This window comes from Leptosomus discolor, chromosome 1 (assembly GCF_034619465.1).
Source record: "Leptosomus discolor isolate bLepDis1 chromosome 1, bLepDis1.hap2, whole genome shotgun sequence".
Taxonomy (NCBI): Eukaryota; Metazoa; Chordata; class Aves; order Leptosomiformes; family Leptosomidae; genus Leptosomus; species Leptosomus discolor.
This window is the reverse complement of record NC_141391.1, coordinates 105832781-105856838: the sequence shown is the minus strand read 5'-3', so window position 1 is coordinate 105856838 and position 24058 is coordinate 105832781. Positions and strand designations below refer to the sequence as shown.

At 41.6% G+C, this 24058-nt stretch overlaps 1 protein-coding gene across 1 annotated transcript in view; it reads right to left on the bottom strand.

Annotated features, from left to right (window-relative positions):
* APP (amyloid beta precursor protein) overlaps window positions 1-24058 on the bottom strand; it is a 226775-nt gene that overhangs the window by 52321 nt on the left and 150396 nt on the right. Inside the window, exons 8-12 of the mRNA XM_086462757.1 lie at window positions 22719-22852; window positions 13951-14025; window positions 12691-12849; window positions 2197-2325; window positions 4-103 (exon numbers count right to left, since the gene is read on the bottom strand). Coding sequence (XP_086318883.1) covers window positions 4-103; window positions 2197-2325; window positions 12691-12849; window positions 13951-14025; window positions 22719-22852 — 597 coding nt within the window. The remainder of the gene's footprint in view (window positions 1-3; window positions 104-2196; window positions 2326-12690; window positions 12850-13950; window positions 14026-22718; window positions 22853-24058) is intronic.

Below are 24058 nucleotides of genomic sequence, written 5' to 3'. Positions count from 1 at the left end.
TACCGACTTCATCCTGGATCTCCTCTGCCACAGCAGGCACATTGTACAGGAAGGAGAGAGACTGGTTCATGCGTTCATATATCACACGTAGATGTGTCATAACCTACAGAAATAAAAGTATTTTAAGGATGGCAATTCTACTGTTAGCTGACATTATCACAAATTCTATAGGTTACAGAGAGCAAGGCAGTTTTCACTTGTGCTAGGTGTAAGATTTCAGCATGCTCTATGTACTGAAACTGTCAAACCCATTTAAAATTCCCCTCTCTCCTACAGCTGCTACAAAAATAGCGTTCTAGATGTTCTTCCATAGCAACTATCTGAAATCCCATGGGAATGCCGCAATTTAAAGTAGGGGTTTACATTTGCTGTAGGGCAGAGCATGTACAGAAGCAGCTACTGTGTCAGAAATCCACAGCCTCATTTACCCTTCAACAACATTTGCGTTTGCCCTTACCCCTAAGTTTTCACATAACAGGCAAACCAAGTGAGGTGCAATGACTGCTGCATTAAAACGTTTCAGCTGTTGGGTTTTTTCTTTTACTTTGTCCTAGTACTGCAAAAAGAAACAGTGTGCTCTGGAAAAAAGCTTCAGTTTTCTTGGTAAAAACATTTGCAAGCATTTTCAGCTGAAAACAAAAATATTTCAACCCAGAAGCATTACTGCATTGTCTCATGTGACTACAACCTAGCGCCTCAGGTTCCCACACACTGCTATGGGTTGAGTCACGACATCCCAGGATACGTGCTCCCCCAGGGTACTCTCCAGAAGTTATCACCTCTCTTCAGTAGAAAGGGAAATTGAGGTGCATCTTAGGAGACTGACAGGCCAATTAGGCCTAAAAAGGCAAATGTGTTGCAGATAGCAATTTTAATGACACAACGGTATGATTTCTTCAAATCCAAATACAGTATTTATGTTTTTGAACAAAATATATTGCTTACTGTTTTCCATTGAAAAAAAATTTCACTAACAGATCCTCCAGCCTACATTCCCCCAACCTTCTGACCAATTCAAGAAGCAAAGATTCTATAGAAATATTCATTGTTATGATGATACACTAAGCAATACACTGCACTTCCTGTACTTAAATGATAAGTTTCCATTCTTCGCCTGTGCTGCCACACAATTTGTAGTCTGCCAAATTTCACTGGTTTTTGTTATTAAATAATCCAGTTATATTTATATATAGAATTCAGTTTTAGAAACTGAGAAGTCACGTTAGATGCAAAAGGACATGCTTCAATGTTTAAGGCAAGGGAAAGACAACTGTCACTGCAGAAGACTGTCAGAGGCGTGCATTTCTAGCTCTAGCAATTTCAAGACACCATGATCACAGTGTACAAGTCTGTCTGGAATAGATGTTTGAGAAGTCTAATACACAAATTGTGCCATTCAAGGAGGTAGATGGTTTTGGTTTGGCTTTTAGTGATGCCAGTCATTTCAAAAACTGTGGCTGGAACAGCCCTTCCCACTGCATCCTGCAGAGGGAACAGGCACAGATTCTGCACATGGCATGCTTCTTTTACAGCTTATCCATTGTGCCTCCAATTTTAATTGCTGTTTTGAAAGCCAGTTACATCTTCAATTTGTTTTTTTTTTAATTTTTTCTTTTTGCTTTCTCGCCCTCCATGATTTACAAAAGCAACATAAAAGCTATTCCAAAACATACATATTGAGGGCTGCAGTAACATCCAGCAGTTAAAATGCCATGAACTACTGTGCCTATTTTAAAAGATCATGTTAAACCTGAGCACATCACAGTAATCACTTTTATAGACACTACGAGTACCTCTGCAATGACTATAGAAAGGTTGATTGCAGTCAGATGGCTACACCTCTTCTCGTTCTGACACTTCAGCTGAGGGAAGCGTAATCATGTGTGGTCAATAAATCTATTACTGACAGTGTTCCAGAGCACTAATAAAGACTCTGGGCATTAATGCTCTGGAGGGCTCCTCAGGAAACACCCATGACTGACGCACTGTCTGGACAGACAGAATCCCTGGTTTTCAGTTCTCAGAAGACAAATTATACCCACCCTACTCCTACATCACTTTGCCTTGATCTTCTGCCGGAAAGCATGTAAAGCTGTCCACAGAAAGGAATCAGGTGTTCTTTTTAAAAAAAGGTTGACATAAACTTCACAATGGTTGTGAACAAACAGGACCGTATTAACCCTCAGTGAGGATTACCTGAGATCTGATTTGGGCAGCTTTCTTTGGGTCTACCATGCGGACATGTTCGAAGTGTTTGAGAGTATGCTGTCTGTCTTTCTGCTCAGCACGCACGTACTTCTTCAGCATGTTGAATACGTGACGAGGCTATGGGGAAGAAAAGGGGAAAAATAACAGTTTAGTACAATACATGTTTTAGTTCCTGGCACTGGAGATGTATGCCAAACCAAGAGCACCTGGGCAGCCGGTGCCTGCAGCTACCTTGTGAAGGTCTGTAAGGAACGCTCAATCCATTCGGTAGGATGCATTGTCAAATAGTAGTTTGTAGGTAGCTGATAAGGTCCCCGGGGAGGGCGTTCAGATTTCCTCCCTCATGATAAGAGCAAGTTTGGCCATTGCATCTTCTTGTCTAACTGTTATACTATGGCTCAACAAGCCAGCAAGTGCCACCTTAGTGTGTGAGTTAATGGACACCCAATACGAATTTCTTTTGGCCTTTGCTTCCATTCTCTCATTTACTTCTCCTCTTCCCTAACTCAGGAAGCCCCCATGATGCAAGCTCCCAGTTTTGCAACCTTCACCACCATCAGATAAACCCCTCCCAGAAGATCCCCCAAAACCTGGACTCCATCAGAAACTTTTCAAAGATTCCCCATATATGCTCTACTATGTTGAATACTCAACCAGTATCAACATCTGACAGTCAACCACAGTTAAACTTTAGCAACAAAAAAAGATTACAACTGATAAGTTTATCAACAGTAAACTGAATGTACACATTCAGATTCAAGTCAGAAAGTAACCTGCCCAGCACCTGCACAGACCATGTGAAAGCATCTAAGCCAAGGAATAATATCAGACTTGACTCCAAAACTTAAAAAAACCCCCAACAAACAAATCAAAAAAACCCACCACAAAAAACCTCAAGATGCTCCTGTCCTGTCACTACAGCTATGCCACCAGGGAGAAAGGAAAGAGGAAGGGAACCACTGAGCTGAGGTACAGAAAGTACACATCCAGAATAGACAACTGACTGAAAATCCATAAGAAAAAAAGGGCCATCTACTTGGTTCTTCTGAAGGTACTCAGCTTGCGTGGCAGATTCGTAAAATTCTTAGTCTATCTATACATTGCACGTGATTTTAATTAGTAAAACCTATTAAAGATATGCCTTAAGGCATATAATTGAATACAAACAAAGGAAAGGTCTGTAGCTGAAGAGAACATGAAAATATACACAGACTGATGATAGAGCAGTGAAGACTAAGAAGCGTGTTTCTACATACTTTCCTACTCTGTACAACAATACAGTGCCAGAACAGGAAGTGTTCTCTATCATTCAGCTAAGACATTTGTTTTTAACTCAGTGTTTATGATGAATTCTGGAAGTCTGCTCCGCTCCCACACCAACACTCCTTGTGCTGTTGTGCTTATGCATCCTACCTGAAGCTGCTGAGCAGTGAAAAGCATGAAGCTGAGGCAGGTAAGAAGAAAGGGAAAGGCGACCTTACTGTGCAGTAGATTAAAGAATGAGCAGAAGTGGTGAACAGCTGGTCTAGGCACTGGCAGGGACATAGGGAAGAGGGAGGGGAAGTGACAAAGTAAGCGTCAGAGGCTCCGTGCACAGCTTTGTGAAGCAGGAAGAACCGTGGGCGAAGTTGAAGTTTTAGGAAGAGTTGGATTCATGGACAAATATAGAGCCTAAACTAATTTAACATTTACAAAAAGATGAATACTAAGCTATGGAGCTCAAAGAATTAAGAATCTCTTCAGCTTACGAGAAGCAACAGATTTAAAAATGTCTGAGGAAAGTAAACCAAAGGTTATCTGAAGCAGATTTGTTGTACAGAAATAGAGACGTGTGAAGCCATTCCCTGACAGAGGATTAAACGTAGTGGCTCTGTGACTGAAAACTGAAGGAAAATAACCCCAAGCCCCCAAAGCCAAGCACCCTGGGATGAAGCTGCAAGAAACCGCAGACAAATTCTGGAAAGTAATCCTCACAATGTTGTGGTAATGGCCAAACTGAAACTCCAACAGTAAACCTTTATAGGAACAAAGGCTAGAACACCAGAATGTTTAACAACAAGAAAATTTCGAAGACAGAAAATGTTACCTTTCCTGACAATTCAGCCTTCCTCGCCCCCAAGACGTATCAATACAGCAGGTTAGAGCAGACTAGAGAGAAAAGGATTAATTTCTATTTCTTCAAGAGATATTCCAATTTAAGTGTCATGTCTAACACCAGAAGGGCATAGTTTTCCCTTAGTGCGTGTGTATTCACTGCAATATGTCAACGAAACGTCCATATTAAGAGTCATAAGGAATCTTGTTAACAGGATAACGATCTTGAAAATACCTGTCAAATACCACTGACAACAGTAGTCAGTTGAGTAAATTGGCAGCCCACCTTCAGTGCCTTTTCTATCATTGAGAAATGTCTCAAACATATCATTATAAAGGAGAAATGGATATGCATGCCTCTAGCATGTCTGGCCAGATGTAATGGCAGCAGAAAACCATAATTCAAGTTTGAGACAATGCAGAAAGAACACAATGCCAGGTGTTTCCTTACAGGGGCAGCCACTTCGCTTTTTCAAAAGCAAAACCCCCCCAAAACCACCAGAAACTCGCTGCATGTAGGTATAAAGCCTAGAGAGTGTGTTTTGTTTTCAGAACTAGTCATATGAATGTTCTAACCCTGATGGTAACTATGGATCTAGTGATCTCACGTTGCCTAAACGCTTGTGACATTACTCTAACAACAAGTGATTCAAAGTGAAGAAGCCCTTGTGAAGCATCCAGTGACCTCACACAGATGCATGAGGTTCTCCCAGTCAGCAAGGCACTGCACTACACACAAGTTCCCAGGCTGGAGGCAGGCACCTATGGAAATGACAGGATTCCCTGAACCTAACATCGAGACCTGAGATACATATGTACCCAGGCTCCCCTGAAGTGGAAGCTGAAATGGACTAAAGTCTTAGCATATAGACTTGTTATTGCCAAAAATATATTTACTGTGACCTTTAGGAAACATGCCCTGCCTCAACTGTTAAGGTAATATAATGGGTCACTTCCATTCTGATCAAAATAACCCAAAAGGCAGCAGTATCCCCCGAACATCCAATGTACAGTAAATCACACTCTGCTTCCTTGCTGAAAGTCCCAGTGGCACTGGATCAGGTCAGACCTCCAGCCTTCCCAACAACTTCGCAATGCTACTGCCACATGGCTTCAGGGCCATGGCTGAAGGCGAAACTGCCAGAGAGCTGGTGACGGGCAACGACAGCTCTCCACTGGGCTCTGCATACCCGTGTGTGGCAGTTACCATAAACGAGGACCAAGCTCTACAGTGGAATGTAACTTAAATAGTAAAAAAAAAAAAAAAAAAAAAAAAAAGTTAATCGATCATTTTCTCCTCAATGCCTAGAGCTGCAGACCTACTGCTTGCAGAATTTTAACAAATTTCTGGATCAGCAAAAGCACCTCAGCCCAAGTCCCACCTCTGTATTATATTTCATACACAGTTTCTTTTAAATGTCATTATCGAGTGAACTGGTTCTGCTTAAAAATCCCACTCACGCAGGCACCTTTTGCTGAGATACTTTCAGGAGTCAGCCCCAAATCTAGTACACCAAGCAGCGATACAAACTCTCGTGATGGCAGACCAGAGGGGCCACAATGAACGGTCAAGCACAGAGGTGAGGAGGGAAGGCTCCGCAGGCTGAGGAGATAGTCAGACCCTGTGCCTGAAGCTATTATATCCACGTCTGTCTATTATTTCGACCCTAGGCAGGAACCTTTAGATTAAATTATAAATGGAAGTGGCGCTATTATCAGCTAAATTAAGTTCTCGAGGCCTCAGCTCTGACACTGTCTATGGCAGAAGAACAAATGGCTGACACATCCCAGGGACAGCTCGGCACCTCTTGCTCTTCATAAATAATGCACCAACCTCCAAACTTCATAAAAAAATTCTGCGTTTAGCACTTGAAATTCTGCTGTGTGTTTTGCCAGGGAAAACACAGCCTGTTCACGTCTACAGTCACCTCAAGAAAAGACACCTCACAGAATAACTAACGTGTATCAGCCACCAGGGGCTACCTAAGTCTCACAAAATAATTCCAGCATTTTCAGTTGTCCGTACTTGGTTTTTTTTTGGGCTTCCTCTGAAAGCGACTGGGACACTCCCAAAACAACTGCTGTTATCCCCGTGTTTTTAGTTACCCTGGCTGACACTGCTGGTGACTGTCATCTACCGAGTGACAAGAACGGCCAGTGATTTCCTAAGCAACAGGTTCCAGCACCAAATTCAGAATGCATATTATTTCACTAGCAATGATGTTTAGTTAGGAATAGTATTAGCTACTGACTACTCCAAAACCCTGGACTGGCTGGCAAGAAGCTTAAATCCACAGTCTTATGGCACATGCTATTTGGGCAAACGCAGAAAAAAAAAAAAAAAAAAGACACCAACACACCGAATAAGGTGCGCAGCGTGCAGTGCAGGGTGAGGCAGTGTAAATGCTACCATTACATGCTGCTTCCAACTACTTCAAGTTCATGCTGCCATGCTGTTTGCTCCCACGAAACTCATTCCACAGCTCCCCCTTCTCAGCAGATTCAAACACCTCTTTTTGTACTGAAAACTAAATACAGATTGATGCAGCCCTTTTACAGCTATCGTGACAGGCCAACAGATGTCTGTGGGTATTTTAGTTGTTAGTTTAAAACTCTGCTTATGGTGGAGAATATTGTCAAAGTATTACTTCACATAGTTTTTGTGAGTATGTTGGGACTTGCATGTATTCAGTATGTCTGGTACAAAGTAGACAGGTACACAGACTACCTAGGCTGACAATGCACCATGAAAAAGCTGATTTTCTACCTAAAACTGCAGAGAATATGCCCTGTCTCTTATTTGGAAAACAATTCTTTCTGTGCACATATATATGCGCACCAGGGTGGAGTTGTGGACCTGTACTGCGGCCTCTTGGTCTGAAGGCTTAACCGGGCAGTGCTGACAGCTGGTTAACAGGCTGACAGCTGTACAAGGCACAAGCCCAGACAAAGCAGAAAATGCCGATGGCTCCTTGGCTACTTGGCGGTAAGTTCCAGCCCCATCGATTCTGTAATCCAGTGCCTTTATTTCAGGTGGCATCAGCATTGAGATAAGGTCACCTCCAGAAAGGAATCATGTATGAGATCTAAAAGGCCCAAAACCCAATTTCTAGCAAGGTATACATATACATAAATATAAATATGAATGCAGATGCCCACGCCATGAACACTACATTGATCCTAGTCTACTATTTCAGATTTTAAGGGAGTGATGAAACAGCGCAATTTCGTTGAGCTTGCAGAATGGAAACATCAAATGTAGTTTGGATTGGTATAAATGTAACTTACACTCTCCTCATGGAAATCCAAAATACTTACTGCAGAGAAACAACACAAAAATCATATTAAAGCACTTCTGTGTATTTAAAATACAACTTCCTGGCTCTGTTCTATGGAACTTGCACGGGAAATTCTGAGCTGGCTTGTCATTTTGATCAAAATTCTCTCTAAATTGGAGAGGAAAGTTTCACAATGTTGTATTGTGCTATTTAATCTTGCCTTTAGAGAAAAATCAATCACCAGTCCTTTCTGACTACAGATCTTGAAATGTGCAACAATAGTTTCTTTTTATTCACTTATTAGGAATACCTTTTATACCATATTAGGTATATATTTTACCTGCTGTTATTAACTTGCGGGTCATGTTTGACACAAGAGTAGTAGTTCATTTTAGGAACATTCAAGAAAGAGTGGCTAGGATGAATGTATAACTTCTAGTCATGGGTGAGGCACAACTAAACCCACATCCAGCTACCTTTCATGTGGAGTTAAAGATGCCTTCTCACAATTTCTGCTAATTTACTCACACATCACAAACAGATGGCTGTAACGGTATGCAAAACTTCCCTTTGCCTACCCTCCCAAGGATTTTCCTGGGGCAGAATAAAATGAGAACAGTATTTCACTCAATCTCTTTATTTGCTTTCCAGGATTTGAACTTACTCAACTTTGACAAATTTTTAAAATTTTACTCTTTTTCACTCTTTTAAAAATTTGCATTTTAGATAAAATGAACCTGCCAGAGTTTTGCAGAACATAATACCCATTTGGAATTGCCTCTTCTGTCTTTAGTTCGCTCATACAAAAAACCTACCGCAAGCCTAGGTGTATAACTATACCATATGCTCAAGCCCACAGACTGGGGAAAAACCAAGACAGTCTGATTTTGACAATGTAAAACCCTCAGAAGCTGCTAGAAAACAGTTAGGTGACCATGTTTCTTAAAGTCTGACTTGGTTTAAAAGCAGAGCTGAAATCCTTGCTATTTCACAAAATCCTACAAAATTAAGTGCACGTGAGAAATTCCACAGCCATAAGTTTATGTTGTTTAGAGGAGCAGAGCTGAAGGGTGGAGTATTAGAGCTGGACTGCTCTTTCCTACTGCACAGGAGGATTTTTATCACTAGATCAGCAGCAATGCTTTGGCCTGCCTCCAACTGCATATTTCCACAGCAACCTCGTTGGACTCAGGAAACGCTTCAAGCTTCCCGAATGTAGAGGCACTAAGTAAGGGCCTCTCTGCAGATCCCTCTTCTATGTCAAAATAGCCAAACTCGACCAGTTTCAGCCTGTACTATGCTCTCTCTGTATGAACGGACACTGCTTCCATAGCACAAAAGGTACCAGAGTAAATTCTGAAGGCAACAAGAAAAAAAAAAAACCATGGCAAAAAATTTCAAATGGATTAATGTACATGCTAGGGTTGATCTCAATGACCCTGCTCTGTTTAGCAGTAATTTACATTTCAGTAAAATAGTGCTGAATTAAAAGAGAAGCATTTTAAACTGATCTTAATGATTACATGCTCACTTTAATCTATGTGCAAAGTAAGGAGGTTAATTAATTACCTTTCAAAGTTTTCCTGTATGTTTCCTTGCTCTGAAACCCATTATTTCACCACTAGGAGCTGGGTTTCTTTTCCACTTCTCTTTGTCTCCCTCCCAGCTTCCCACAGCGAATGTGCCTCTCTTACCAACAAAGATTAAACAGGGAGACATAAATCCAGCAAAATTTGACATGCATGTGAAAGAGGGAATATAAGCAAATTACAGAATCAATCTCCTCACAGAGAACGTTGGATTTGAATTCCTCTATTTAACTTGCAAAATGAAGGGGAAAATTTCCAACTGTTTTAAAAACTAGAGGCATATTGGTTCCAGCTGCCACTAATCCTCCTTTTCTGTAGTAAGGCCATCAAGCAGGATGAAATAATACAGTATTTTGACACTAGATACTGAACAGCTGCACCCCATTTTCAAAGGCAACAAAGTATGGCAGCACAGATAAAGCTGCATCAGGATCAGGGATGAGGATCAAATTTTAAGTTTCTGGGTAGCCTGCACGACAGTGCTTCTGAGAACAGAACAACAGTACAAGTATTTGGTTTTGCTCAAATTTATTTTCTAGCAGACCTTGAAGCTATGCAATTTCCTCTCTGTACGCTCCTCGCCTCCCTTGCTGCTCACAGCGGTACTCTGAAGCCCACCTCTGACACTGGCATTGGGCAATCATCTGCAGAACACCTGAAAAAACGCTGCACTTAAAGCTTTTGGACCAGTACAGAAGCTATTCATAAGGGATTCCCAGAATTCTGTAGTTTTAGGTAGAATGGCACTGAAAGCAGGCCTATACAAGAACATAATGACTGCTGGTCCAGACAAAAGGTTCCCCATATCTTGCTATCCTACAAGGAAAGCCTCCTCCAAAGGAGCAAGTAAATGATGATAGTTCTCCTCATACACCCTTCCAGCTTTCCCCTGTCCATAGCTCAGGGACTTTTTGAGCCAGAGGAAGTTTCTCTTCAGCTCCCCTGAAGAGCCCACCCCTCGAACACAGGGACCGCATAATGTGTATACATACAGAAAACAGGAATTCCCAGTGGACCAGGATTTTGTCACTCACAGAGAACCGTGCATCATATCCATGATCAGCCTGATGACATCAGGAGTGCCAGACTTACTGCACTCCTACGATAACTGATCCGCAGGCAAAGACTGGTCATGGATTTCTAGACATCCAAGAGTAAAATGAAATCCTGCTGCTTCAAGTGGTCTGCCAGAAGTCTAAAAAATCTTGGGAAATGTTCAAATTCAAGTATAAGGCACTATGTCTAAGTGATTAAACAGCACATGGAAAATACCTTTTGCACACACACATCTATATACATTTTTATACACACCAGACTTACGGTAACCCTTCCAGCTGTGTGCAAAAGACATGTACTTCGCCTAACTTACTACCCAAATTCTGTCTTTATAACTTTAGAGACTCCATCACTTTAAATATTCAGAATCTACTTCTGTAGTAAACATACTAATAGCAAATCATGTCATTTGAAGTGGGCTGTGGAAGGGAGTTCTTACAAATATTTTTTGAGAAATCCAGAAAAACCTCCCTTTTGTAAAATTAACTAACAAATCACCAGTAAGGTTATGACTTACCCTCCCAAAGACAACACAATTGCATCAAATGTACTCTTAGTTTACTAGGGACTGCCAGAGAGGAATATAGCTAGGGTATCAGAGTTGAATTTTCCAGTAATCCCATTTTCTCTTTGGCTAGGCAGACAAAGTTTGGATTCACAGTGTATTCAGATTTCTGTCTCCATATCCTGCAAAGCAGGTAGTGGACTGGATTAATTCATTAGACCATTCAGCTATCATCAGTCACTCCTCAAGTTTCACCCTCTGCCCCACAATAAAACCAGACAAATCCTCCTGCTGAATTCAAGGTCAGTTTTTTCATGTGATTTGGCACACATCTGACCAGTAGTTCAGTAACTACAGAGCACACAAGCAAAACATGCTGAGACAAGGACAATACCATCAACAAGACTAGCAAAGGAACTGTTTAAAGACATTACTCTTTAAACTGTTCACCCCTGTGAGTTTTGAGATGAGTCCCTGTTTGGTAGCACCTTTAGCTGATGTTACCTCCATGCTTGACGTCTGCTCCTTTCAGAATGATTAGCTTTTGTATGGACACAACATAGGATGCACCTCAGTCTTTTAACGTTACCTTCAAAACTTACTTCTACTGGGGTCGTGTATCAAACAGCGTTCTTTCACACAGCCTTTCAGGCCTGATGCTCTCCCACTGACACAGTAAATGTATTATTAATTTAAATGTCCTGGGAGCTGACTACAAGCAACCCAAGCATAAAATGCAGGTCTTTCGGGTCCCAAAGTCGGTGTTACCATTTTTGCCCCTTAGCGTTCTGCAGCTGAAGTTCTTTTTTTTTTTTTTTTGCAGTGGAGATGCCATCTGAAAGGCTGAGTTCCCTTATGCTAGGAATGAACTTGCACATTTTGGCAGCTCTAGAGACCATTCTGCTGTCTGTTATGTGTGGTCTCCATCTTCACCTTCCACAACCTCGGGTACCTGCAGAACCAAGCTGTCAATCTGATCCACACACAACTTGAAATCAAATCATTTTACTGGGATACTTTTCAGACAGTACTACATTCGCAGGAGGCTCAACTTTACAGCAACAGTGGATTGGCTAAAGCCAAACATGAGATTGTATCTTAGGTGAACTACCCAAAACCACACCGCAAGAGAGCAAACATGACCTGCAGCCAGTCTGCGCACCCACCTCATCTCACTCTCAGTTCTGAGCCGCAGACTCCAGTTTCCTGAAGGAAGCTGCATCCCAGCCTGTAACTCGTTAATCTGTCTGCTCAGGAGACACTCAAATCCAAGCCCTTCACGACCCTCAGAGCAGTCAGAAGTTAGAACATGCATCTCACACTTGACCGAACAACATCCTCTACCAATTTAATACAGACTAGCGTAATTTTCCACAAATTACTATGTTGCAAAATACAGATTAACACTTCATACAACTACCCTGAAGTCTCCCCATGACACTTCTACCTAAGTAAAAGCTTTTTCTTCTACCTGGCACACAGTAAAAAAAAAAAAAAAAAAAAAAGAGTTTTGCACCATTGAGTAGAGAAAGAAGTTTAAAGATGATAAAGAATTGAGATGATGATCACTTTTCCACGCTCATTGAATACGCAGGTTTCTCGACAGAAGGAAATTCACTTAAAACATGTAATTTTACCAGGTTAGCCGTATTGATGTAATTCCCTCTGAGGCCAAATTCAGGATCTAATGGCTACGTCTTACACTGCTGACCCAAAAGTCTTTCGGTAACAATGTTTTTTCCATCTAGGAAGTGTTCAAGAGGTGAGAGGTATATAAAACATTTTCCCACAGTGTTTGTGCAGATTCTCTTCTTCTGGAGGTCACAGACCAGTTATTTTGGTATTGAATACAAACATCACAGGTACACAGAACACAGCGTACCTGGGCACACCTCCTTCTTCTCCAGGACAACCACAGTGATACTGACACAGCTGACAGAACTTGTGGTATAGGACCTACCCTGGGTGGGACAGTCTGCAGGGCTGTGATATAGTTTTCCAGAGCAATGCGGCGACGATCATTCAGCATGGCTTCCACCCGTGCCATATGAGTCTCCACCAGCTGCTGTCTTTCATTTGCTGCTTCTTGTTCCAATGATTCCACTTTCTCCTGGAAATGCTGAAAAAAACATCCATCACACCAGGAACAGTGAAGGCATCAGCAGAGACCAGTGGACGTGAACACCTCCGTCTGCAAATCACCAAAATCCTTCCCTATGTCCGTCTAGCTTGGCTCCCAGGAACTCTGCAGTCAACACACCTTTTACTGATTTCAGTGGGAACTGATGATGCCCCATATTCCTGAACAACTGGCCATATTTTATTAATCTAATAAAATATTCCTGACACGTTCAGCACAACCACCAGTGAATCCTTCATTTGCCCTGAGACAGCAGTTCAGCGCTAGAGAATTGTACCTAGAGGAGGGTGGAGTCTGGTAAGCAGATGGCCCCGCCATCATGAGTCATCAACATGATGAGCAAATCTACATGAGGAGAAAAAAAAAAATTCAACCTGAACAGAGTCACTATAATTTCTTATAACTGTCCACCAGAAAGAAAAACTGACCTCAAACTTATTCCAATAAAGGAAAAGATTGATGGGGTAAAATGCACAGAGACCAAAGCTGTGGGATCTAATGTGTGAAGCAAACTGGTTCTGAACATTACCTTTTTATAGTTTTGCACTGAAATAATTCTAGCAATACTGAATAAGATATGACACAGCCACAGTGGAATTCAAGGAGTGTCTGACTTGTCAGAATTTTTGAATTATAGTACAATTTTGGATAAAATAATTTTTGGCCAAGGGTTTCTTTTAGATAAAACTGATGGCTATTCCTTCCTTAAATCTCATTTTCCATCTCTGCTTTGAGCTTAGGTCCTGCAGCTTATATTAGTTTATCATGGCCTAAATTTTGAAAGGGGCCCAGCGGAACAGAGTTTTCAGTTCTCACTGATGGCGAATCTAAATTCAAGCGAAATTCTACCCTGCCATGGCAGTCATGAGTGATGTCATGCACTCCTGTTCCAGGGACTGGCTACAAAGTACAGAGACACCCAGCATCCACTAACAGCCGGAAACAAAAACAGCAACAGCAAAAGCAGAGAGTAACATTAAATCCCCACAGAAGTAGGTTTTAGAATTATATCACACCCAGCACCCCTTGTATTTTAACTGCAGCCCCAGCTGTTAAGGTTGTGGTTGTGTTTTCCTTTACCTGGATAACAGCTTTCTTGTCAGCCTTTGGCAAGTTCTTTGCTTGGCGTTCTGCCTCTTCCCACTCTCTCATGACCTAACGAACAAAACAAGAAGCGTGACTTTAGTATTTTCCTCTCTTGTCTCAGGGCTTAGCAACAACCAAGCACTGCAGCTCTGACAGTCACCTTTTTATATTCCTCTCATCCTTTTATCTCTATTAAAAAAGCAGTTACAACATTTAACGAAGGAAGGATCTGGTTATTAAATTAAACAAAGACAGTACCTCTGTGTCTGATCACTGTGGCAAATTCTCATAGCTCTGCTGTGAAGCAACACAGCTGTTAACCAGCCCTCAAGCGAGGGACATGGAGGTCTCTATGGGTGAACACACCAAGCCCTTTTCATCTCAGACAGAAAGGAAATCACTTCCATCTATTGTATGTCCTCGGTCAAAATGAGTGAATTTCAACTCGTTCTACGTGACACTTTCTTTGGAACCACAAAAATTTCTAGATTTATTTGGACTACACCACTGGCCTTTGAGTAGGACAGGTAAAGAACTACATGTAATTTGTGCTAGTCTGTCCAGAAATAGGTGTCCAGCACTTCAAGAACTGAATATATCTCAAGTACAATGCCGACAGAAAAATTACGTAGGAGCACTTTCAGTACCATTCCTTTCAGCAATGTGAGAGGCCATCTCCTTCGGTAAGACAGGGCAGTATTTCAATAATCAGGGAATGAGTTACTCTTAACTTTATGTCCATAACATCTGAAACTTTCTCGTGGTCTTACTCAGGGACTTTACTCATTTCACACCTAGACAGCAATCTCCTCAGATAACACATTTTATGCAGAAACAATTACTCTCACTGAATGCAGTGCACACAAATAAGCGACTTGTTTACCTGCAGGATTAGCACAATATCAGAAGAAAACAGAAGAAACCTAGAAGCAATTACTCAAAATGTGCATTTCCTTCCCTTCTTCCTTTCTCACCAAAAACACACTTTCATACCATTTAATAGAAATAGTCAAACAAACCCTTTTCTAAAGGGGATTTTAGAAAAGCTTCACACGCTTGACTGAAATTTTACCAAGATCAATACCAAAGGCAGGACAAATTAGACCTGCTGTGTTTCATGTCTGCAAGTTGAGCCTCCATCACTCAGCTCCTGTCTCAGGCTCCCCAGTTGTCCCATGTGCTAGACATTGCTCATCAGGCTCCTTGATGGGCAGACTGCAGAGCACTAGTGGTGCCTCAGGGTATCTGGATAAGCCTGTGCCTTTTAAAAAAAACCCCAAAACACCAAACCTGGGCTCAAAGGAGACTTTTACAAGTCCCAGTCCTTAAAATGTAATCTCCCCTCAGTCCTATATAGACCTTACCGATTAACCAGCATGCAGATACCTGCACCCAAGACTGACTCAACATACAGGATTTTGTTGTCAAGTTTCCATCTTCCTTTTGACCCAAAGCCTGGGAATGTATTTCAAGACAGCAACAACTCAGACATAGTAAAAAGAGATCAACTTGGTATCAGAGAAATTACTTATCTGTAAAAGATTCTGGCCTCAATAACAGCCCAAGAGAGTGGAGACGTATTTTGGCAAGCTAAAGTGATGCTGAAAACTTTAAAGTGGGAAATTGTTTTGTCTGTTCCTGGGTTTCAGTGGGAGTATGGTTAGACAGCAGTTGTAAGCACAAAGATCTAAGTCAAGTACTCAGAAATCACAGTCTTAACTTCACTCTGCTCTTTTACTGGGAACTGTAAGCTAAAACTGAAGTCCCAAGAACTGTACTACAACCTACAGAAACTGGCAGCCTAAAAGCACCTCTTCAATTTATATTATCTTCTCATCAGACAAATATGCATTGATGTGCAAATTGCAGTGAAGCTCTAGGGAGGCAGGAAACCAAAATTTACAAGGAGACATGAAAATTCATTTGCAAGGGGTTGAGGTAAGCAGCTGATGACAGAGAACATGATGCACAGCGCACTGAAGTTACAGGTCATCCCACTACCAGTTACTTTCCCAGTACTTTGGCACAGGAGATCTTCCTGCTTCTCTGACAGAGCAGAATTAGAGGACACGAACTGACAACACAATTTAGGGCACCGTGATGTGTTCTGGAAAAAACTTATTAATGCTTAGAGTGCTGCTGTGTATTAAGTACACATTAGGTATTCATCTCTTAATTGTACACTTAGGCCATATTGATTGCAGTGGCCAAGAAAACTTAATTCATGTATATAGGCAGCACCTTCCTAGAGACCTGAAATGTCATTGGTGCAGCATGGGAACGTTATAGAAGACCCAGAAATTACGGCATTAATTCAAGTCATAAACTACAATTATGGGCTCCCGCTTGAGCACTAGCCTAGGTTAGCAACTTTATGATCACCTTCTCCCCCCTTTCCTTTTATGTCTTCAAATCACATCTCTGACACCTGCTTAATACTCTTTTCCACTTTGAATGAGCAGTTGATGGGTTTTCAGAAAAGTTCCCTTGCCACCTTTATCCCCCAAACTAACCCTCTACTAATCCATATGATGAAAACAAGTATTGTGGGTAATGTGATAAGGAGACCTTTGGCTAGACCAGGTCTCTCTGCCTGTTTTATTTCTCTAAACCTTTTAAAGCATTGAAGGCAGGATGATAAACTGAAAGCCTACACAGCTAGTTGAAAGAAACGTAAATTATGGGCTTCAGAGTTCAGCTTTGGTGCAACAAGAGTGAATGGCTTGCGAAAAAACCAAAATGACAGGGCTCTTTGCAGAAACAATATTCAATGTAAAGATTGCAGAAGCTGTGCTTTGAGTGCTGATTTTTGCAATTGAGAAGACTTCAATGGCTGAAAGCATCTCTGTGTGTATGCTAGCTAACTGAAGATACAGCTGCCCTACAGCTATCTATGGGAAGTCATGCCACCACCCAGAGAAAACTTCTGCTCTAACCGAAGGTCATCGCCTTACAGAATTATGAGTGACCAAGAAATATGCCATAGCACTCTATAGGAAACCAAAGAGCAAGAGGGGGGAAAAAATTGCCCAGCTACACATGTGCACAGAAGGTCTGAACCTGGCCTAAATACACTTATAAACCTATTCTTCATTGACAGCACAGACCTATGAAAGCCACACAGATTTATGGCTCTTCAAGGCTTGGTGGCTTTGTGCAGGAAAAATGACAACTCATTGAGATTTAAGAGGCAAGCCATTTCAAAGTCAAACTTCTTCAGACCTCAGGACTTAGTGCCTGGCAGACTCCTTTTGAAATCAGGCTGTAGGGGACAGCAAGGGGGAAAAAGGAAGTATGGAAAATGTCATTCATTATTAAGAGAGATGCTAAGTACAAAAATCTCATTATATTGAAAACAGCAGAATTTACGCTCATTTTTTACACTAGGGCACAGAAGCATAGCTGCAAGAGAATAATTTATGGCAGGCATTTGGGTTACAGCAATCAGATCAGCAGAGGTGCTTGCCTGAAGATTTTCTTAGTTAGAAGGTCAAAGTCATGCTAATAAGATGCCTACCTTCGTGAAGGGCTTCTGTCCCACACTTAAGTCTTGACCCTTTTTCTGGTAATAACATCATTAAGCCCCTCCGAAGAGCCCTGACTGTAACTGAGGGGGGTTACTCCTACTACGCTGACAGTCAGTTTTAAGGAAGGAAAGAGCCCTCCCCCACACAATAATAGAGACTGTGGGATCTACGGAATACAGGGACCAGTATTATTTAACATCAAGGACATGGACAATGGGATTGAGTGCACCCTCAGCAAGTTTGCTGAAAACACCAAGCTGTGTGGTGCGGTCAGCACGCTGGAGGGAAGGGATGGCATCCAGAGGGATCTTGACAGGCTGGAGAGGTGGGCCCGTGTGAACCTCATGAAGTTCAGGACAAGTGCAAAGTCCTGTACCTGGGTCGGGGCAATTCCAAGCACAGATACAGGCTGGGTGATGAGTGGATTGAGAGCAGCCCTGAGAACGACTTGGGGGTGCTGGTGGATAAAAAACTGAACACGATCCAGCAATGTGCACTCGCAGCCCAGAAAGCCAGTTGCATCCTGGGCTGCATCAAGAGAAGTATGGTCAGCAGGTCGAGGGAGGTGATTCTCCCCCCCTATTCTGCTCTCCTGAGACCCCACCTGCAGTGCTACCTTCAGCTCTGGGGCCCCCAGCACAAGAAAGACATGGACCAGTTGGAGGGAGTCCAGAGGAGGGCCACAAAGATGACCAGGGGCTGGAGCACCTCCCCTGTGAGGACAGGCTGAGAGAGTTGGGGTGGTTCAGCCTGGAGAAGAGAAGGCTCCAGGGAGACCTTATAGAGGCCTTCCAGTGCTTAAAGGGGGCCTGCAGGAAAGGTGGGGAGGGACTCTTTGTCAGGGAGGGTAGCAATGAGATGAGGCGTAACGGTTTCAAACTGAAAGAGGGGAGATTTAGATTAGATATTAGGAAGAAATTCTTTCCTGTGAGGGTGGTGAGGCACTGGCACAGGTTGCCCAGAGAAGCTGTGGCTGCCCCCTCCCTGGCAGTGTTCAAGGCCAGGCTGAATGGGGCTTTGAGCAATCTGGTCTGGTGGAAGGTGTCCCTGCCCATGGCCAGGGGGTTGGAACTAGGTGATCTTTAAGGTCCCTTCCAACCCAAATCATTTATGGTGCCATGGGCACTGAAAATCAGCTGAAGACCTCTCCAGGATGTTGGAACTGATGGCATGCACTTACACCCCCCCCCCCAAAAAAAAAAAAAAGCGCTGAACACAGCCTCAGCCCTGTTCAGGCTGGTTGAGGACTGCAGTATTTTCAGATGCTTGCTTTGGAAATGAACTTCCAAGCAGCAAGACTGTTCTAGGAGACAAGGTATCATTAAGTCCGTATCATAAGTACTGCACATGTTATAATTCCTAAAATGTTGTAAACAGCCAGGGGAAGAGTAAATTTGAGACACGAGGATGTCACAGGATGTTTGAGGAGACAAATGCATAAATACACTGCTCCCTTGAGTAAGGTTCAGTATCTGGTTCCACCAGGTTATTTAGCAGCAGCTATTTAAGTGAGGGAGCTGTACAGGAGTTAACAAACTGGAAAGAGAAAGATGAAAAAGGGAATGGTACTGGAACAGGAAACAAGAACCGCAGCATCCTGGAATCAGTTAGCGTAACCTCTCCCTGTTATATATCAGAGAATAGCAAACATTTAAAGGTTACACATGCATCAATGAATAGCTATCCTGTTTGCATGAAATGTAGCTTTACTGTTATTTGGAGCTGCATTAATAATTCTTGGGAAAAGGTTAAAATTGTATGCTAATGCAATTCTCTTTACAGTACTGCCTAGGAAAGTTTATAAAGCCTTGTTGCTCCGGGGGCCATGCAAGATGTAAAGGCAGAAAAACTTCCATGGTCTGCAGTTTAAAGGGATGGACACTTAAGAGCAGAAAGTACTAAAACTGCCTGAACCAGAGGCGCATTAGGTGACCGTATTGAAGAGCACAGACTGTGAACTATGAACCAAGATAATGACTGACAGAAACTGGGTCTCTGCCTGTGTGAGTATCTCTATGGAAGAGAAAAAGAAGCACGAGCTGTCAGAACTTCAGGGTAAACAAAGGGAAATCTCAGAAAGAGGATATACAGAATATCTCCATTTGCCCTGATGACATGTTTTGATCAAAATATTTAACTTCAATTTTATTTTTTTAATTACAAACTTCCCTACTCCTTAGATTATTGTATTTTCTTTGTGAACTAGAATGCATCTGAATTTTTGTATTAGTTAATTGGCTGTTGCAAAGTAAAGTGTGCATCAAATCAAATACTGTTTTAAAATAGCTGCTTTATTTAATAAAATATTCTGCATTTTGTGAACAAACCAATTTATTTCAGACTATGACACTTCCCAAGATTAAAGAATGACTTAGTAATTTTCCTAAAATCACTTATCATTTCCTCTCTTTTTTTAATACAATAAAGATAGGCATTTCTGCTTCTTTATAAGCCCCCATTTCTCATCTCTGAAAGAACTGGACTGTGAGGAAAAAAAAGAGTAAGTACGTTCAGTGCAGCTGGAGAAATTAGCTACTGACTCTCACTTGTTAACTTTTTTTTAATATAGAAAAACACTGACAGTAAAAGCTTTCTCAGTTAATTTATTCAGCATTGTTTTTAACATAACAAGTAACAGCTTCAAACTAATTTTTAGTTAAATATGTATAAAGAACATACTTGATTTTAAAGAAAATAAAAAAAGCTATTTTTAAATAAATTGCCAGAAATGGAGACCAGTGGTACAAAATAGACATATCACAGTTCGCATGAAGAAACACAGAATGGTAAGCCAGCTGGATTTTGTACTTCTCCATAAGATCTTATATTTTTTAAACACTTGAAATGTTAACTGGGAGAGGCTAGCTCAATGCTGCACAAAACATTACTCATAGAAGGGAAAACTAATTTTTAAAAACTTAAGCTAACTCTCTTCAAAGCACTGCAGGGGTTCTGCGTACTTCAAGACATACGTACTTTAAGCTGTGATTGCATAAGCGGCTTAAGCAAATTAAAGATCAAAGATCTTTCTACCTATCGTGCTGCTGTTTCCCAGGTCTGATCTAGCTTGCTGAACTGGCCAGAGTTGGTTATGTTACTTTTTTTTCGGAAGAGTGACATTGCAGTGAGATGAGGGAGCTGACCTGCCTCACCCCGCAGCTGTACGCTCATTAGCGCTGACAGAAAGGATGGCTGGGAACGTGCTAACGAGGGCCGAGCACGCGGCAGCACCAGCGTGATCTTCAGTCAAACCCTTGAACCACAGCCTTCATTTATGAGGTTGTCCCAAATGCGCATGGTAAAATGTGCAGCGTGTTTACCCAGAAGTTTTCTGATGCTATGGTTCAGTGCTTTTCCCAGTTAATTTTGTTGGCCCCAAGCACTGACGCTGCATGATCTCTCTGTATGACTCTGTTTTCTGGGTGCCTGTGCATTTGATTAGCTCTTTTCGACAAACCATCAGCTTTGTACAAAATAGAAAATACACAGTTCATCCCAACACTGCCCTTAATTACTCAGCTTAACCTTTACATATTGGAGACAAACCTGAAACTGCAGCGAGAGTCTAAGGACTGTTCAGCGAAACCTGCCTTTTGCACCAAGTGTCCATTGCTGTCAGGATACCTGCCTCTATAGTGGTTTTTTTTTCTTTAAAAAAAAAGGCTATTTCAAGGGAACGTAATAAGGATGACTGTCTTACCCGCCAACCTCCCACGTGCCTAGCTGGGGCAGGATGTCTCTCCTCCGCCTTTTTTATCCTCCTGATCCCCAGCCTGTCCTTCCCAAACTGAGTACTGTAGCCATACAGAAGTTTGTTATGAAGAGGACTGGGACAAGGTGCTCCCTCGGCAGGGGCACAGCACAGAGGCACCTCGTCAGCTATTCCTCACCTCCCTCCTGACTCACCCCACAGCTTCAGGCCAGCTCCAGGAGCTGCATGCACCCACGCTCAGCAGCACTCACACCTTGGCCACTGATTCTTTTATGAAGTTGTTAAGCTTCCAGGGGAAAGGAAAGGGTAACATTTAAAAAGTATTAAATTGGCACTACTTTCTCTAAGGAGGAGACAGCTCATTTGTGCCACACCACTTCCCAAGCGGAGGCAAACGAGGAGCGCGTATCTTTCTACCTATTTAGTACATGTATCTGCACACGTATCGTATTCTTGTCATGTGGTTTGCACAGATCGGGTGACCGCTTCAGGTAAGATGCCCTGCTCTATTTATTAGGAAAGTGCCAGGCATAGCTACAGTGCCAGGAGACAGGGACTCACTCTAAGAGATTAATTTCAGGCCTACTCAAAACATTTTAGCACAGAGTTAAAGGTTAATGTGTCAGTAATACACAGAAACACTTAAAATGCAACAGGGGAACAAAGTTATAAAGAAAAATCAGTGAAATTGCTACTCAAATATATGCAGTGATTCTGAATTATACTACATTCATTTTTGTGGTTGTTCTAAACACCCCCCGCCCCAAAAAAAAGCACCACCAGCTTTCCTTCAAACCTCTTATATTTTTTTTGTTGTTATTCGAGCAGAACTGTGACAATTTTTTATTGGCATTGCTATTATAAACCTTATTTCTGAGAGAGTGGACAGCTCATCTCTCACTGTTCAACAGGATTAAAACCAGTATACAGTTTCAGACTACACAAATCTTTTCGGTTAAAGGAAAAAAATGGTTGATTCCGTTGGATTTTGGTTCAGTTCAAAACCACTAATTTTTCCTCTTTTCTTTGGCTTTAGATGCATTTTGTGTTACCTTGAGGGTCAAAACCATTAGATGAACATATGCAAGCTTATGTTACCCCACGGCATAGCCATGTATGCCTACACACAGAGAACAAAGCTAATCACAAGCAATCTCCCTCAGCTGCCACCAAGGAAGGATGACTAATATGGTCGTCAAGAAATAAGAATAAAGTCACAAACCAAGTATTCTTCCACAAAGATGAGACAATTTTTTAACAGATTTTTTTTTTTTCCGTTTTTACCAGCATAAGTAACTGTAGCAACTTATGATCCCAGCTGTGACCCAACCACAAAGGTATGTCCCAGCCAGCTGAATTCTTAAGAGTCAGAAAGGCAGTAAAAGGTGCGTTTACAAAATTGCAAACAGACAGGGCAGCTGGCTGAAGCCTTTGGAAATAAGAAAATGAAGTACTTTGAGTATCTTATGACTTGACAGACAAAACTCCCTCCTGTATTTAGAAATAAAGAAACCTCCCCTTACCTGAGACATCCTTTCACGATGCTTAGCTTCAAGTCTCTCCTTGGCTTTCTGGAAATGGGCATGTTCGTTCTCATCTCCAGGTGTCTCCAAGTATTTGTCAACAGCATCAGGAGTGCTAGCAGCTGTGGTAGGGACTGAGGTAAAATATTGGGGGGGGAAGGGGAGGGAGAAGGAAGGAAGGGAGGGGGAAGAAAAGCAGAATTTCTACTTTATTACAGGTAAAATTTAGTCAGATTAAGCAAGAAACATCTATTTTAGTTTCCATCAGAATAAAGCTATTTGTTTAACCTCAGAGGAGGCTATAAAAATGTGGTTTAGGCAGACTTAAAGAGACACACAGCAAATATATGTAAATATACAAGGATTTCCCCCCTGTCCCATTTTCCAATCCAGGAGAAACTCTTCAGCGTTAACAAAGCAATGTAATTCAAACAGGTTAGAAACGGCTGCCAAAGGAAAAATTCAACAGGGAAAAAAAAAGCCTGGTAATGACCAAGGTACATAAACCAGCAGAAAGCCCTTTGCAAAGTTATGTGCTTTGTATATTAGTTGTTTTTGTGTTTGTTTTGGTTTGGTTTTGTTTTTTTTTTTTAAAGATAAACTGTAACACACATGAGTGCCAATGCAAATTTGTTTTAAAGCACCTATGGACCCCACAGTACCCTAACGAAATACCTTAAATCCTTCCCTTAGTGACAGTTTGGCCTCACAGATAGTTACCTTACTTATAACAACTCTGATTAAGAAACCCCCTCATGGATGCAGGAAACAATCAGCTAGCATGCACTAATTGCCAGCCATTCCTATAGGATAACTGGGCAATACCTATCACACTGGTAGCAGAAAGATTTGCATCTGGGGTAATTCAAGCAGAATGAGCAACAGTTTCTTCACTATGCAGTAACATCCAACAACCTCTGCCTCAACTACAGCAACATTTCTGCGCTAGGGACATAACAGCAATTTAAAAAGCTCTCCAATGATGATCAACTATTTAATTTCAACTATATTGTCCCTAAATAGTTTATTACATAATTAGTTTCATTTCCCTGGTCACATTTAGTTCAACAATTGCAAAGTTAGTTTAAAATATCCGACAAACAAAGACCATACACATAGTTGAGCAGGATTTTTTAAATGAGTTTGACTACATGTACTATATATAGTCAACTTTGCTGAAAGAGGTAATATATTTTAGTAGATAGACACCCAGGACCTTCCCACACCCCAAACATTTCTCAATGTTGTCAACAGAAGCAAACTTTAATATCAAGATCAGGTTGAGTAATAATAACCAATATTTATTTATGACTACTTTACCAAAACAAGTTGAAATATAA